Source organism: Clavelina lepadiformis, chromosome 1 (assembly GCF_947623445.1).
Source record: "Clavelina lepadiformis chromosome 1, kaClaLepa1.1, whole genome shotgun sequence".
Classification (NCBI taxonomy): domain Eukaryota; kingdom Metazoa; phylum Chordata; class Ascidiacea; order Aplousobranchia; family Clavelinidae; genus Clavelina; species Clavelina lepadiformis.
In genome coordinates, this window is record NC_135240.1 from 24,486,809 (window position 1) to 24,504,597 (window position 17,789).

General features: G+C 35.5%; 2 protein-coding genes across 2 annotated transcripts; one reads left to right on the forward strand and one right to left on the reverse strand.

Annotated features, from left to right (window-relative positions):
- The first annotated feature begins 2,685 nt into the window (after positions 1-2,685).
- Positions 2,686-6,881, forward strand: LOC143460035 (UDP-glucose 6-dehydrogenase-like). Its single transcript, XM_076957393.1, has 11 exons — positions 2,686-2,920; positions 3,004-3,105; positions 3,356-3,556; positions 3,906-4,103; positions 4,184-4,304; positions 4,383-4,504; positions 4,632-4,752; positions 4,867-4,972; positions 5,101-5,233; positions 5,532-5,636; positions 6,072-6,881. Exons 1-11 carry the CDS (start codon positions 2,762-2,764, stop codon positions 6,165-6,167), a joined length of 1,464 nt encoding a protein of 487 aa, XP_076813508.1. The 5' UTR covers positions 2,686-2,761; the 3' UTR covers positions 6,168-6,881.
- On the reverse strand, positions 6,786-8,265 carry LOC143460044 (putative ribosome biogenesis protein RLP24). Its single transcript, XM_076957403.1, has 4 exons — positions 8,244-8,265; positions 7,989-8,161; positions 7,324-7,511; positions 6,786-7,225 (listed from the first exon to the last, which is right to left on the reverse strand). The coding sequence occupies exons 2-4, from the start codon at positions 8,130-8,132 to the stop codon at positions 7,060-7,062; spliced, it is 498 nt and encodes a 165-aa protein (XP_076813518.1). The 5' UTR covers positions 8,133-8,161; positions 8,244-8,265; the 3' UTR covers positions 6,786-7,059.
- Positions 8,266-17,789: the final 9,524 nt, after the last annotated feature.

The window sequence follows — 17,789 nt, forward strand, 5'->3', positions numbered from 1 at the left end:
AACAACGTTTCTTTTTCTTCCGCCTAACCTCAAACTAAAACGGTTGTTGTTAAGTGTGTATCATCAATTAATTATTTATCATTCATATGTCACCCCATAACAAGCTTACGATGCTTAGTTGTCACTTAAAATCTTGAAATAAAAAAAATTCTCATATCACCCTTTTGCTTCATATAGCTAGGGCTACCATATGTCCACTTTTAGGAAGATTTGTCCTCTTTTATAAAGAAAAATGAATTGTCCTCCGAGGACACTGAAAAATACCCAAATGTCCTCCTTTTATGCATTTTGCGCTTTCTTCTTATATTTTCAACAGATATATATGTTTATGTGACTTTTCAGCATGAGGCCTAAGTTAAGTCAAATGACTTTTCAGCAACGGCATGAGGTCTAATCATTTTTCTTATCATTCTTTTAATTTAGACAAACTTAAAATCTAAATAAAGCTAAGCAATAATGCCAAAGACGAACACTGTGTTTTCTGGTGAACTGCGGCAGAAGTATCCTTGTTTCAGAAATGGACATAATGATTTTGAAACTGAATGCATTACTTGTGCATATGCGTATAATTATCCAAAAACATGTGATAAATTCTTTAAACGTAAAACTTTATTTGCATTGTACTTGCTGGAGAAATTGTGCTTTTTTATGGCGATGAAAATATGGTAGGCCTACATATAGCAGTTCACTTGAAATTTATGATTTAACTTAAATGAAGCAGAGTATAAAAGGCTTTTATATTCTTTGAATTGTAACGTATCGGAGAGGTTTGCCACGCGTAGTATGCCACCGAACTGACTACAGTAGTGGTGAGTGGCTTAACTCTGACAATTAATATATCGTCTCCACTCCAGCTCACAGGCGGATTTTAATCGAGTCAATAACAGCAGGTAGCCTATGCTGCTATCACGAGTGTAGTCAGTGTAATGTGTCCGATCTATAGTGAATGTGGAACGCACACAATCAAAGCTCATTCCAATTACGTCATAATTTCAACATGAACACAAACATCTTAAAATATACAACTAATCAACAGATAAGTGGCGGTGTACGCTACAGAATTAAGTCTTTTTACGTTTTTTTTTATTACACATAAACTTGTAACAACTGATAAAGGACATAAAAATTCGACATGTAAAAAACTTGTAGTAGTTTTAATTTAATCGTAGCAAGTTTGATGTTAATAGTTAAACTTTTTATTTTAGAAATATGAATGGGGAAGAAACAATAATTACGCCCGAGTATTGATGCGTGACTGAGACAATCGGCATTCCCCCAGCTGGCTGAATAGAAGTTTTAATACTGCGGTAATGAAAGATTTTTCATTAATCTTTGTTGTATACTGGTTTCCTTTCTACGCGTGGCTGGGTTACCACTTCGCTTCCGCAGGTTAGTGTTGTCTGTTAATGCGATGCGAGTTGATGGTCTTTAATATGTTCCTGCAGTCCACTCTATGGAGAGAAAGCTAAAGATCAAAAGTTGCTCAAAAATTACTAGGCCTATAATGATGTGAAAAAAGCAATAGTTTGCCTCAGTTTACTGAGTAAATATTTGGTCAAAGCTCACATACCAACACCCACATACTGACATATAAAATATAGGCGTTGACCGTTTGTTAACACAGTAAAACGTGGCAGATTTTTTCTTGGCTTCGGTGGAAATATTAACCTATAGGCCTAGTACGTTTGCTGCTAGTGGATCAGGTTATGAATTGGGGGAAAAACAGTTTTTCAGAACGAAAACCAAGAACATTAGAAGGAATAGTTATCGTTCAGATTCCAAATGTTTTAGTTGATTCTACATCTACAACCATTACCATTTATTTATCAGTGTACCAGAGAAGTAACAAACTATTATGCAAACATAGCTTGGTATGTATCTATCATTGTAAAATCGATCATTTCCGAGTTACCGTTGCCAATTTTTTTAGGCGGCAATATTTTTTCGATCGCCTATACTTAACAATGGAAATTGTCGACCCACTTTACAAACGTTCTAGGCATTGGTTTGAAAAATTTCGCTCAGGTGAGTTTTATATGAATTCGATTACACAAACGTGATTTTTTTATCGAACTAGTTCAGTGCGTAGGATTCAAACCACTATAAAATAAGAACTAGGCTAGGCAACATATTTTTAATTTTTTTTATCGCGTGACAAAGGAATTCATATGCAACTCACCTGAACGAAATCTTAACAATCTAATGACCAGAACACTTGTAATTTAAAAAAGAATGAAAGTGGGTCGACGTTTTCCATTGTTAAGTATAAAATATCCAAAAAATATTGCCACCCAGATTGTAGCTTGGAAAGGGTCTATTTTAAGTACCCAGATTGGAAAGTTTGCTAAGTGCTTGGGGGTTAAAAGTTAATTGCCTGTATAATAGCTACTGTTTTTTAATGGTTACATGGGGGACTTCTCACCCGAAAACAGCAAACTTTCCCATCTGGCTCATATCATTGATAAATAGTTGTAACATCGAAGTTTACGTTTATGTCTAGAAAATACTAAAATAAATATATTTTTGGTATTTGATGTGTGTGTCAGTCGTAAGTCTCAAAACTTTGCGGGTTGAGGGTGGTGCAGAATTGCTTAACTACGTGATGCATTTGTATATATACTAGACCTCTGCTACCGAAATTGTAATATCCTTTGGTTGTGCACTTCTGCACTAGACCCCACTTACACCAAAAAAAGCAATTTATCTGTTGTAGCAAAAGAATAACCACTCACATATTATAGATTATTTATTCTTATATAATATGGCTGTGAAAAAAGTTTGTTGTATTGGTGCTGGTTATGTTGGCGGCCCAACTTGTTCTGTGATTGCTTACAAGTGTCGCGATATTGAAGTTACGGTTGTGGATATAAACAAAGAAAGAATAAATGCTTGGAATTCAGAAGAACTTCCCATCTATGAGGTTTTATTTTGCATCCTTTTTAAATCAAAAGTTTTATGTTGTTTATACGATTTGTTATCTTATGCTGCTGAACTCTTTTAAAGCCTGGCTTGGATGAGATTGTGATGAAATGCAGAGGCCAAAATCTGTTCTTTTCAACTGACATTGATGGTGCGATTCAAGCTGCAGACCTCATTTTTATATCAGTAAGTCTTTTGAGATAGACATACAAACAATTTACCAGTTTTTGTAATAAAAAATGTGTTTAATTTTCCAAATGCAGGTTATAGTACATTAAATCAAAATCTATAAACATAAAATATCGATAGACCAGAATAGACACGGTTTATATCATATATATATGTATATATACATATATTGCATAGACAAATTATAACAATTAGATTGACATTTTTGTAAGTGATGAAATATATGTTTTGTCAAATTTCTTTTCAGGTAAACACACCAACCAAAACATATGGTCTTGGAAAAGGCCGGGCAGCTGACCTCAAATATGTTGAATCATGTGCGCGTCATATAGCATCTGTATCGACTGGGCATAAGGTTGTTGTTGAAAAAAGCACTGTTCCAGTACGTGCTGCTGCCAGTATAAGTCGGATATTGCATGCTAACACCAAGCGAAATTCAACTTATCAGGTTAGCTGAACTTTGAAAACAGCTAACTACATATGGCCTGTTTATCAGGATTGCTTTACTCGATTAAAGTATCGGTTACTTAACTTTGGTACTAATCTTTTTAGTGTATGATACTATCTTGCTAGCATACACTTATTAGATATATATACAGTTTCTATAACCTCCTGTTATTCGATTTTGGTTATTCTGTAATTTGTTGCTTATCTAATTTGCATTAAATATATTACAGCTCCTCATATTTAGTTGTTTGTCAAGTAACCAGTAAAAGTTATATATATTACAGCGCCTGTGTCAGTACTAGATTTGTGTTATGTCATTTTAGCATAATAAAATTTTCACTGTTCTGTAGGTTTTGTCCAATCCTGAATTCTTAGCAGAAGGGACCGCAGTGAGAGATCTGTTAAACCCAGATAGAGTATTAATTGGAGGGGAACAATCTGAGAACGGGCACAGAGCTATAAAAGCTTTGTCATCAATATATGCTCATTGGGTACCTGTTGAGAAAATTATTGAAACCAACACATGGTCATCAGAGTTATCAAAACTAGTAAGTCAGTGCTTTGTTGGAATTTGGTGCAAATATTGTAATGTGAAAAATCTTTTAAACCTTTTAAATATTACATGTAGGCAGCCAATGCTTTCCTTGCTCAAAGAATAAGCAGTATCAATGCAATGAGTGCAGTTTGTGAAGTAACTGGGGCTGATGTTAGTGAAGTGGCGAATGCTATTGGAACAGACTCACGAATAGGTAAAAGTTGTAATATTTGTTTTCAAAATAGTTCATAATTTGTTATCGTTGCAAACAAACTGATACTTTTGCTTTCAGGGAACAAATTCCTTCAAGCTTCTGTTGGATTTGGGGGCAGCTGCTTTCAAAAAGATGTTCTTAATCTTGTATATCTATGTGAGTCTTTGAATCTTCCAGAAGTAGCAAGATATTGGCAACAGGTAAATTTTGGTTGGGTTATGCACTCACCTGAAAATAGTCAGCTGCATGGTTGTATCGTATGTTCTCTTGATATAAAATCTTGGTATGCACCTGTAGGTTGTACAGCATTACATCTTTCGTTGACAGGTGATTGAAATAAATGACTTTCAAAGAAGACGCTTTGCAAGTAGAATTATTGGCTGCCTTTTCAATACCGTATTTGGAAAACGCATAACACTTTTGGGCTTTGCTTTTAAAAAGGATACAGGTTTGACAATTTGTTTTGAACTTTTGCAAATATGTACAGATTAATTCAGTTTGAAAGTTCAGGAAAACAACAGTTTTCTACCTTATTTTATCATTAAATTTTGTGTCATTTCAGGCGACACTAGAGAATCTTCTGCAATATATGTGTCAAAATATTTAATGGATGAAGGGGCACATTTGGTAATTTATGACCCCAAAGTACCAAAGAAGCAAGTTATTCGGTGAGAAGGTTTATTTTAAATGGAATTCTTATGATATGTTTCTTGCATGTCGTATCATTTCATCATCAGTGCTCCAACTACACTGCGAAAAATATTTTTCAATTATTTTTCTTTTATAATTGTTTTAGTGAACTTCAACATCCAACCATATGTGACTCCTCGGACCGTGTGTCCCAGTTAGTTGAAGTAGCCGATGATCCTTATTTAGCATGTGAAGGTTCTCACGCTATTGCTGTATGCACTGAATGGGATATGTTTAAGGTATAAAATATAATCAAGCATTGACCAATCTCACACGAGGGTGGTATTTTTTATGCTTTGCTGCTAGTTATTCTGGGTAAATAAAGAAGCTAAATAATAATAAGAACTGAACCACAAGGTTCTAATTGGCACTATGCTCAATAGAATAATTATGTATGATATGCCTATAATATTCCAACTGATACTATTATGACTCAACAAGCATCTGGCATTAGAGTTACGATTTTAAAAACATGCAGTAGTTGATACTAAAGTGGTATCATATGACATACAATTTTCATTCGCTCTCTCTAATCAGACTTTGGATTATCAAAGAATCTTTGAAAAAATGTTGAAACCAGCATTTGTTTTTGATGGAAGAGGAATACTTCCGCATAAAAAGTTGGCTGAAATCGGATACCAGGTGATTGGTTTAATGGATAAACATGGTGTTTCTCAATAAAATTTTTCTGCCACCCAAAATCTTTTTTAAAACAGTTCAGTCAAATGACTGATCAGTAACACACAGGGCTATGGAATCGGTACACAAAACTGTCGATTTTGGCTCTAACCTTTTAAATACTTGTAAATCTTACCTATTCAGGCCACCAAATATCTTTACCATTAGAAAACAAAATACAAATAGTTTATAAAAAGGATAAATGATTATAAGAATGAATGTGCACCAGAAGGTTATTGCCACGTGAAATCCAAATCCTTGCATTGGACTGTTGTTGAATGGAGTCATGTAAAATTTTTACCCACTCTTGACTCCACATGTCTGTTAGCTACCCCAATATTGTGTAAGTGCAATAATGTGTGTAGAAGTACTAATGACATCAAAACATTTCATTGTTAGGTGGAAATGATTGGAAAGTGTTACGGTAAAGAAGGACAGTTTCATGTGGGTTCTTCACAGAACATCTTGTCACCCACGTCCAGAGTGCTCCCTTGAAGCAGATTTGGCCAATTCTTTAAACTTTAAAACTGTAGCAAAATTAGCTATATATATTTATTACAAATTTTCACTGCTTTTATTGTAGCTTACACATTATGGTGCATTGCTTTTTACCTACTGCTTAAAAAAAGCCAACATGGTTCCCATGAATTTTTTTTACTTCGAAGGTTGTGTGCCTATTTGTTTTAATGTTGTGCATTATAGAAGTTTTTATAGGATGAAGCTTTTTAGTCAAGATGCTATTTGCATTCGTCGTGCAGTAAACCTACACAGTCTTCAAAGATTTGTCTTAGTCATACACTGTATGTTCTTGGTACTTAACTTGTTGCATCAATTTTGCAACTTTACAGCATTCTTTGCAATTGTATATAATTTAATTGTGAATTATCTCCCCTGATATTTTGCTGAAAGAGTGAAAATATTAATTAATCAGATGCAGTAATTATGGAAAGCCCAGCTGTAGTCGCTTTCACATTGCCAAATATTATGTTCCGGTTGCAACTTAAAAGCTTAAACAGCGAGATGTTGTTAACCCAATGAGAAGATTGATTTGTTTTAACTTATGCTATCGCAAATTGTTATAATTTTTTGAAGTGTAATCGAACGTGCAAAATCTATGATTTCAACTTTTAATTCACTTTTGTTTAGTAAACCGAATAATGTATTGTATTTCCCAGTAGAATCAAATGCAATTAAAAGTAAATCAAGCAAGTGGTCAATATGAAAGTTTAGCTCTGGCAAACATTTTCATAGCAAGCTCGTGAAGTTGCTTTAATAGACGTGGGATAAGCAATGCATGTGTACCCAGAAGACATCTTGCATTGTTTGAATGGTTGAATTTTTAAAATCCACCACACCGAAAATGTTCTGTACCAAGTATTGAATCAATTTATTCCACATTCTCCATTTCCTGATCATCTTCTGGTAAGACTTCAACAAGTTCCTCTTCCTGTCGCTTTTGCAAGAGTCCGGCAGCAGGAGATTTTATCAGGTTAATGTTCTGTTTTACTTCACGTATGTCCGCTTCTGTTTCCACCTTCTTTCCAACCTTTAGCCTTCAAAACATTAAGAAATTATACTTAATACTATTACTAACTAACTGGTGGAAAAATTTGTAATCAAGCTGGTTGTTCACTTGTCGGTAGTAACTTACCTGTTCATTATGAAGTGATTGTGTCGTTTGGTTTTTATTTCTTCTATTCTACGAATTGCATGGACGGTTTTCTGCCAAGTTTCACGATCATATTTAACGGGGTTGTTTCGTTTCTTTTCAAATTCCAAGGATGCGTCATTAGTTAGTTCTTTTCCATGAGACCTTCGATATGCCTTCGTCCATTTTACCTAGAAATAATACAAGTTATTAACCCCATCTTCCACGTATATATTTCTACTATGACATACCAGACACTCAATTTATTGTAATGGCCAACTTTAAACCGGCGGTTTTCTACCAGTCGGCCAGGCTATTTATGTTTATTACCAGATTATATATGTCTCCACTTTTTAAAATCTCAGTCTGTTCCTTTATTTCAGACGTTATACATATTGCAGAATTTTAGTCTTGTTTTAGCATTAAAGCTGAGTCCGACCTTAGGTTAGAAAGTAAAGGTTTGTAAATTTACTAGTGAGGCAGTCAGCAAAAATTAACAATTCTATAACCCATTTATGCTCTGACTTTGATAAGTGTTTGATATTTTGATAACAAAATATAAAACATCGGCCATAACTATAAAAAGGTTGAGAACCCCTGCTTTAAACAGTAGTATATTCGATAAGTGATTTCCTTCAGTGTTCTGTCCCATGTCCAAAATATGGTACCTTTCTAGGGTTTCTCTTCTTTTTGAAAGCTTTATGACATTTTCCACGACAAAACCTGAAAACTTTACAGTCGTTCCTGACAAAATTCATTCCATGGCCAGGATAAACTGGAGATGAGCAGAATGAACAGGTTTCAACTCTCATATTTCACTTACAACAATAAACCTACTGCCCTGCAATATAAAACAGCAGTCAGACAACCACAGTGGTTAAATAGCCGTAAGCCTGTAATTGCTGGTGAAAAAACCACAGTACCTGAATGGAAGAGACCATTATTCCATCTAAATTCCCAAGCCTACGCCTATACAAAAAGCATCAATCTTACCAAGAACTGAAAAGGCTATGTTAACTGTTTATGAGACTCACAATTCATTAAAATAAAACAAGAAAATGTGAACCATTTTCGCAGTAATTGTGCAACCACCACTTCAAAATATTCTTTAAATTCGATATTATTTTGTAATTCAAAATCATGTTTGAGCTCTTAGCTTCTCAGTAACTTCATTTCTACTTTTTCCGATAAACCTACCATTTGAAAGAAGTGACCATCTCCTTTGCAATTTTAAATAGGGAATAAAAAAAACGCTACCAGAACAGAGGCGTAGGTGGGGTTTACGGCGATAATAACTATTAATTTAAGGTGTAAAATTTTGAAACGCCATGTAACTCACATGTTAAAAATGTTTTTCTTAACTTATTCTTGTTTATTTATTATAAATCGACAACAAGATTAAGTTTGGCATGTGCAATACGGAATCTTGTGCGTGCAAAGGCCACACTTTCCACTATGGCCTATCATAGCTGTGATGAGTGCCCTCCATATGGAAACGTATCATATTCCATTTAAAACATGTCAGCTAGGCTAGCCTACTGCAAATCGAATTCTTTCATCTTAACGCCGATTTATAATAAATTACTGAAAAAAATTGTTAGTTGTTTGAACGTCGATTTATAACTAATCAATAAACTAAGAGATGACCTTTCAGTGCACAACAAACCTTGTTTCTTTGAACGTACGATTTTTCATTGAAAACTGCCATGCTTTCCTTGCAGTCGGGTTTAGGGCCCGGTCTGTAATTCGTGACAAACCAAAAAAAAATTTAAGTAAACTTTCTGGACAATTGAGTTTGTAAAATAAATAGCCATCTAATAGTTTAAATTTACCTTTACACAAAGATTCGTTCGAATGGTATACAATCGTACACAGCAACTTTGCATTTGTGGTTACCGTACCTATACCAAAGCAAAACGCTACCTATACAGATCTATACACTGTAGTCTGTAGCTACCTGGTACAACTCTAAGAAGGGACCAAACCGCAAAGTCTGTAAAGCTTAATAGTATGTATTCAACCATTGGTAGTTTCTTCCGAGGTGTAAATGCAACACATGGGCTAGCCTACTAGCCTAGTCTTCTGAGTTCTGATAGCCTAGACTTGTTCGGTGCGCCGGTTGCGGAACAATACAAAATTGGGACATGTGGATGGCTGGAACAGTGTTTCTTTTTGGAAATTTAACTAAAAGAAGAGGGCGTAAAATTCCTTTACAGATTTAAACAAACTAGAATTTTATAAAAATAAAAAACAAAAAATTGGAAACAATTGCAGAAGAAATCAATCAACTGGAAATATCCGAAGTAGTATGATAAGAATAGATTTTTGTTTGATGAAAACGATTAAGAAATCCGAGAATTGTTGGCAGCAATAACAAAAGACTATGCCCTCCGTGTCCACCTTGTACAGCCATTGTGTCCTGTAAAGAAAGAAACATATCGCATCATATGCAGCAACCTTCAGTGCAAGTATAAAGTACAATATAAGTTATGAGAAAAATATAAATTTTTCTCTTTGGTGCTAGCTTCGAATCATCCAGAACAAGTGGTAGTCCAACCTAGCAGAGAAAACCCAGGTATGTAGCCTACTGATACAGATTACTATATCCGGACTTTTACGAATTCACATTTTGCTCGAACAACTTTCATAACTAGTCAAAAGTAATGTATTGATAGCTAGTATTTAAGAGGAATTTATTTTTATTTATTTGGAAGTGGTAGTTAGACGCTGATGGTTACTTGAAAATTAACTTTTTTATATAAGGTGTTAATTTATGTTTTATTTCACACAATGAGCAACATCAAGCAGCCCGGTATGCAAAAATTACACAGGTCAATAAGAAGTTTTACAAGGTAAACTAACAACCATTTCTAGGTAATTCGTATATGCTGAGCTCGAATCTGAAGTCAGAATTTTCCTATCACCTCAGGATTTCAAGATAATTACACTTTTGTTCTTTTTCTGGTAAACAATTTCATGGTTTTATAGTTAATTGTCTCCAGCAAGGTACTAATGACGTTGTGATGTAGGCCTACAGCGCATATTATACCACACAGATGGAATCCAAATATATAGTTTCTGGTTTGGGAAATCTACTTTGCGAAGCGTTGCGTGTTGCCTATTCATGACTTTCTGTGTATCGTTTTAAATCGTGACGTGAGTTATTCTTTCATTCATTCTTTTGTGTGCTAAGAAGATGGCTGCAACATAGTTCCAGCAGTGGCAGCTTTATGCTGTAGCTGCTGTTGCAATGTTTTATCTAAATGTATTCGTTCAAAGAAGCTTCAATATAATCAGTATATACAGTTGTCCTTCTTGTGAAGCTACTGTTGAATTCAATTTAAAGAAATTCATTGTCAAGTTAGTAAACTTTGTTGTCACTTTCACAAGACAATAATTCGTTAAGGTGAACAATTAAGTCTGTGGGTAAGAAAAGCAGACAACAACCTTATGAAACTCATACATCATCACCCACAATAAACAATTCAACAAGCAAACATTGTAGTGAAGTGAATCAACCTGTCAAGTAGCCTACAACCTTACAGGTTAAGGTACCATATATCCACATTTCATTACAACGTAATAATAATTTTAGAAGTAAAGCTTGTAATTGTTTTAAAATACTGCTTAGAATTTTTCGCTTTTGTGACACCATTATCTATGATAATGGACAGCTGATTACATCCAGTTCAAGGTGGTAGCCTATATCAAGTGACTGTGTCATTGTCATTGATTTTGAGGTTGTTGCCATGTTTGTGTTGTAGTTTTACGCAGCTTGTGTGCTTGGTTTAGTTTACTATTATTTTTGGAGGCTTTACTTTCACTAGGTATCTTTTCAGGTTGCTATATTTTTGTTATTAACGTAGCTAGCAATAGAAACTGGAAGAAGTAAGAGTTCTAGACCAAGTAGGCCTACCTCAAGACGTGGTTGCTTGAACCACCCAGACAAATTTTGCTACATATGCAGAGAGTACACTCCACCTTCTCACTCTATGAAACTATCCACCAGAATCAAGTTTGCCTACAAGTACTACTTTGGATGTGAAGTTGGTGATCAAGATAAGAGGTGGACCCCACATATTTGTTGCAATCAGTGCAGAACAGGCCTTCTGCTATGGCTTGACGGTAAAAGTAAGGCGATGCCTTTTGCTGTGTCAATGAAACGGCCTTAGCAAAGTAACTATCACTCGGACTGTTACTTTTGGGTGACAAACATCAAAGGATTTTCGCGCAAAAACAAGTCAAAGGTTGAATATCTAGTTTGCCCTTCAGCTCTTCTGCCCGTTATCTATGGTTCTGATATTACTATTCCGCTTCCTCTATTTACTCCAGAATCGTTATGCAATAGGCCTACATTTTGTTGAATAAGCCAAAACGTCCAAGTTGGATAAAATCAGATTTTGTGCTTATATTTACGTTACGAGTATTCATAAAGTCGTTTATTATCGACTTAAAACGAAAACTAAATAGTAACTTACAGTATGTGACTTGGCATGTGTTGAGACTGAGACTTGACTTGATAAACGTTACTGACTCGGCTTGAATAGACTTGGGAATGTTATAAACATGGCTCGACGTGAATTAGACTTGCGCTGTTTACGACTTGACTTGTTTGACGAACGTTAAGATTTGTTTCCGTCACTTGAAACGCCGCCATTAATTGTATCTTTAAAACTCCGTTCACTCCTTGCAGCGTTTGACCACTCCAGACTCACAAGCGCCTAAAAAGTCGAAAAGGCAGGAAACTAACCAAAATCTAACCATATCTTATTCTATTATCCAAGACTATGTGCGGTTTGAACGCGGATCGTTTTAAATAATGTTCAAGCACGAAAAACGTTCATACCAAAATCACGAAATTGTTTAATTACAAAGAAATCTTAAAGCACAGATGGCACTGCACGTCACTTTCATTTTTCAATTTGCGTTTTTAAATAGTTGGGCATAGCGCCATAGTCGTAATGAACAGGTTATCTTGGCTATATGTAATAGCGTCCAACAAATGTGAAGTAATAAACGAGCTTTTTAAAAAAAAACATTTAACAGAAGATTTATTGTTTACTTCCAATCTAAACTGTCAACTGCTTCACAGAGGGCGGTAAAGAGTTGCAAGTTGAGTTTATGTTCCATTTCGTTCATAGCCGACCAGGCTAGAGTAGCCCTTGTTTTGTCAACTTGACCACTTTGAGATATGGTGAGGAACGGAAGTTATTCGGTACTGGTACCTGCGGACGAAACCGTATGTGTGCTTAACCCCAGGTTTTAAAATCTCAAATGTGTAATTTAATGTTATTTCTCTGGTAAATAGTCTATCGGTATGTAGAAATTAGAGGTCTCTTATGCTTTTGCACTTCGACTTAAAGACCTCAATGGGAAGGAGTTATGAGGCAATAGGAAAGAAAAAGTGACGTAATACTTCTTAAATAATCGATCATGATATGGGAGTGTAAAAGTAAAAGAGACCCGAAATAACAACATGAAATTTCTCAAAGATTTGGGCTAGCCTATATATAGGCCTAGGTCTATGCGATATAGGATAATAGGTTAACCCTAGGCCCAATTGCGTGAGCCTCGTGAAAGGTTTGACAGCTGCACGTACGAGGATTATTAACGTGCATGCTAATTATTTATTTCATGTTGGTATATAATTATTATCAATAAACGGGTCTTGTATCCAAGTGCACAACCACAGGGTGCCTTTATGTACTAGGCTAGACCCTAGCCACTCAAATTGTGACGTCATCTGCTTGTGCATTTGTATACTAGACCCCAATTAACAAATAAAAGCTGGTTGATTGAAGGCAAATTTATGTATAATAAATAAATAAAGAACTAAGCCTTTAGTGCACGTTGTCACACCAAAATTTGCGTCTTTGTATGTAAAGTTTTTTGTCGAAAACTGACGTACTTCCCACTCATGGGGCCTGGGGTGTAGTGGAAAGCCAGAATAGTAAATACGAGAGTTGCCATCAAGATATCCTGTGTGCAGCGCTAAAACTTGAGTTGAACAAAGAGTTAAATTTTTTTGTTACTGCGTGTGGCAAGCTGGATTAGGGGCGGAAAGAAAAAAAAGAAAATTATTTTGTGCTCTTGATAAGTATATATATATATGCAATTTAAAATTGCAAAACCCTGTAATGCAATGTATGCAATGTTGCAAAATATTATAACAAAAATACAGTATTACAATATCACTGCATTGCGATAATGTTATGTTTGTACTGTGTAGCTTCAGAGTGTTATTTATGTTGGTATACAATAATGATCAAATTTGTGAATAGGTGGGCAAGGGAAACTTATTTGATTCTTTGCAAGTTAAGATGACAAAATTGAATCATAATCTGTGCATGTGCCATGCTTTTCACTGGGTAGAAAATGGAAGAACAATAACTTGATATCCTACATTTCATGGTTTTTGCACCAGCTTTTTTCACCCATTTATATATAGTATATATCGGTGGTATACAAGCAAAGCAAATCTACCTTGTTGCACACCCATTTAAAGTCTACTGCTATTGTATTCCCAGATGCCGTAGTATGATGTTGAAGTAAATTTTGTGGCGGACTCGAAACTCGATCACTGTAGGTGTGCTCCAAATTATGTCACGAATGTGTTGGTTTATAAAAAAAAAAACTAGCTATGATTGGCAGTTTAGATGCTGATTCTGATTTATGATAATTGACAGCTAAGTAGAAATTTTGATGGCGATCCACCCCATCACACCAAAATTTTTGTTTCTACATGCATGATATTTTCTTGACAATCGATATACTTCATAATTTTGAACTCTGCATGTACTTGACTTTTCACCAAAACCTGCTTTTACTGTGTACTTGCCTCCAAAAGGCGAAGTCCTGCTTTATAGCCTGTTTTATCTCTTTTTTTTTTCCTTACTATTTTTAAATGCTTACTTTGATAGCTGTGTACACAGCTTTGGTTAGGTGAGTTACTTTAGATGTTTACCAATACTCTAGCTGAACTTCTCTGTGAAATAAAAATACTTTTTATCCTAATGAATTCATTGTTGGTTTGAATAGGATATCGGTTAACTTCATTTTTATGCAGAAAAACTGTTTAACATGTATATATATGTTGTTTGTGTCAATGCTGTAGAATATTTTTATATGATGTTTGAAAAGTGAAGTAGGACAGGTGTGCTTGTTTTGGTTGTTTAATAGTGTATCCAGTAGTGTAATCTTAGTATCTCATGAGAAACATCGTATATTGTTTTTTAGACTATTTCGAACAAAAATAAGTGTGCATTATATAATATACATACATGCCTGATATCTGTGATTGCTTAAGATTTGCAGTATGTTTTTTGATACAGTAATCGCACTTTGTGATAAGCATCCCATGGAATTTAAACTAATTGCAAGATCTTGTAGTCTTTCTACAACTAATATCACTGTGACAAACTTGAGCTCAAAGTAAAGGTGTTGAGTGACTGGCTGATCTCAGCTAGATACCCAAAACCTTGCATACCACTTGTACAACGTGTATTCAACTTTCGCCAAGTATATTAGTTATACTGTGTATTCTTTATAAGTGCAGTGCACACAAGTATTAAATTAAAATCTTTACTTAGGTCAGTAGGATACAAGGATTTTATTTACTTTGAAAATTAAATTGTGAAGAACATTTGACTCCTGTAATTTCTTCAGTTATTTTATGTACATGCTACATAGCCTAGGTAGTAAATAATATGTGCGCTTGTACTAACAGAAAGATTGATCTGGTACTTTGCTCAGGCTGTAGTAAATTCAAAAAAATGGCGTTTTCAACTTTTGATAACAACTTTGTAGTTCAAAGGAAGTGTGTTAAAGTAACCACAAAGCTCATTTATTTAGCTATAAGGTTCTTAAAATTTTTGTTGTTATTGTTTAACAAAATTTTAATTTTTTTGCACCCTATTTCTGTTAAAGTTTTTTTTTAATTTCTGTTACATTTGTAATCTTGTACTTATCAATTATTGATAGTTGTTGAAAGGAACGCTTTGAGAACTGAAACTGGAAAATAATATGTATACTGCATATATATATAGATTTGTTTTGTTGATTTGATTATTGAGGTTAATTCCTAAGAACTATGATACTAGTAATGGTGTTTTGTCCATTTATTGCGTGTGTTTTATAGTTTTTTCTATATTATATATACAATCAGTATATTTCATTGTATTGGCATAATTTTCTTTGGAATAGCGTTTTGGTTACAGGATGAAATGATAAAAACACTTGATCTTATTCACGGCAAGCTTCCACACTTAAGCTGTGTGGTGGGTAGATAAATGGCCGCGGTTGTTACTCATACTTTTTCATGATCCACAGTCAATCGATTAATTATTTAACAATATGTTGTTATATAATATTTAGTGCTATTGAACACCACTGCTTGACAGACCTTAGAAAGGTGGATGCCTACCTACCGCAGGCCTATTAATTATTGTAATTCGATTGGAACGTTAATCTACTAAGTACTAACAGGGCATTGATTGCGCACTACTACTTTTTAATCTTTCCCCGTGTCGATGCTATTCATGTAGCTGATCGATATAATGGCCAATGCCGACAAAGCACACTGGGCCCAAGTAGAGCGTGATAACCTAATACAGCCGTCTCCAGGGCGCCAGACTGCCAGGCGCACTCGCCCGTTACGTGTTTACAATGGCGTTTGAACGTTCGTGATTGTGCGTCACCATACAAAAAAAGCTTTAAAAAATACTGAGCGCTTTCAGTCGCTCACAAACTGGCGTATGACTTTCGCGACTTAAGTCTTTTTGTTACGAGATTTGACCGAACTAGATGGGTAGTCACTGCCTGAATTATGTTTCCGTATCTTTGAGATTTTTTACCTATCCGTTTCGCCTCTTGTTCACGTACCATTTTCGAGACAAGTGCGTTGACCGAATCCATTTAAACATTTGCTGCTAATTACTTTAATGCTGTTCTAATTACGGAAAAGGAAGTGAAATTGTGTTCGTGCCGACTCCCCGTCGTCTTGACCGTGGTCGTCGGCCGGCATTGATGTGTGGTCATTTTATAATTTCCTTTTAGCATTCTGTCAAATGCCAGGGATAGTGTTTCCTGCTTGGCTTTGCATTTCGTGGGAATTGGTAACACACGTTGGCGATTATAAACGGCGTGATTACCTCCAAACAAGCTATTACTTCGGCTTAATGCAGCACCGAAGGAGGACATTTTGCAGTTAGCTCGAATTTTCGGGTTTACATAGTGTCAAACTGTATTCAGTGATAGTCTTTGAAAGATGGTGTAAGTGTCTCCTGGTCGTGGATGAGATTACTCGGTGATTTAAAAGCGTTCGCACTAAACAAAGACGGGTGGCCAACTAAGGAACTAGTCAGACTTTTTTTAAAGTAACATGATGCCAGTCAGAATATAACTCTTGCCTGTTTTTACTTTCGGACGAGTAACGAGTTGTCGCCTTTGTGGCCTGGCATTAATTCTTAGTCAAGTGTTGTGACTTTTTGTCTGTTTTTTTTTTCTCTATAAGTTTACTTGGTTTTAGTGCTAGTTATCATTTACAACAAAAAGAAATAAGCAATAGGTCGTTAAATTGTAAGACTGCCGTTGTAGCGAGCGATATCTGGTTTTGTGTTTCGAAAATCGCAACACGACGAAAGTTACGGAGAAAAAGCAGCAAATTTTCGGTGAAGGAATGTAGCCAATTAGCGAAGTTAGAACCACTCCGCGCCGTAACGTCGGTATTTGGGATAAGCTTCTTTCGCGATTATTCCAAGTGCGCAGAGCATACGCGAAACGTATAATTTGCTTCTCTGCATGGATGTAATTTATTTGTATATTTCCTTGTACGAAATGCTAAACATACCACTGATACCAGTACGACCACCGACCGAGCCACAACGGAAGCTACATGAGCGAGATATGCAGAAATTAACGCTTCTGCCTAAGCACATAATCGTTTGCTCCCCGGGGCGTATTTAGCCTGTTGGCGTATTTACACTCTTGGCTATGTTTGTTAGTTGCTTTTTGGACGCAAACGCTACAGATGCAAGCTTAAATGGCGCTCGTTTTTAAGAGCGAATGTGACTTCTAAGTTTTTTTCCTTATTATAAGAGCTGCCCAGAAGGGACGCTGTCATTTGAAGCTGACATCGCTGAAATAAGATGATAATTTTGTCGCAGTATTATTCAATGGACAACATGCCCTCTTAGTCCCGATATGAGCGTCCAGACTTTTCGTCTACTGGGAAGTCTCACTTTGGAGAAGAAAAGCCAAATATTCTGCTGCTTTTCTTGGCTCTAATAAAGCAAGTCCATGAAAATGCACCACATTTTTACTCCAATTATCCTTTGCAATAGAGGAAGTAGAAGGGAAGCAATTGAAGCTTGTTTAGCGCTAGTATTGCTTTGATTTCATTCCCAAAGCATCGCTCACAACATGAGTTTTACATTTGGGTTTTGATTTAAGTGCTTTTGGTTTTGAAGCAA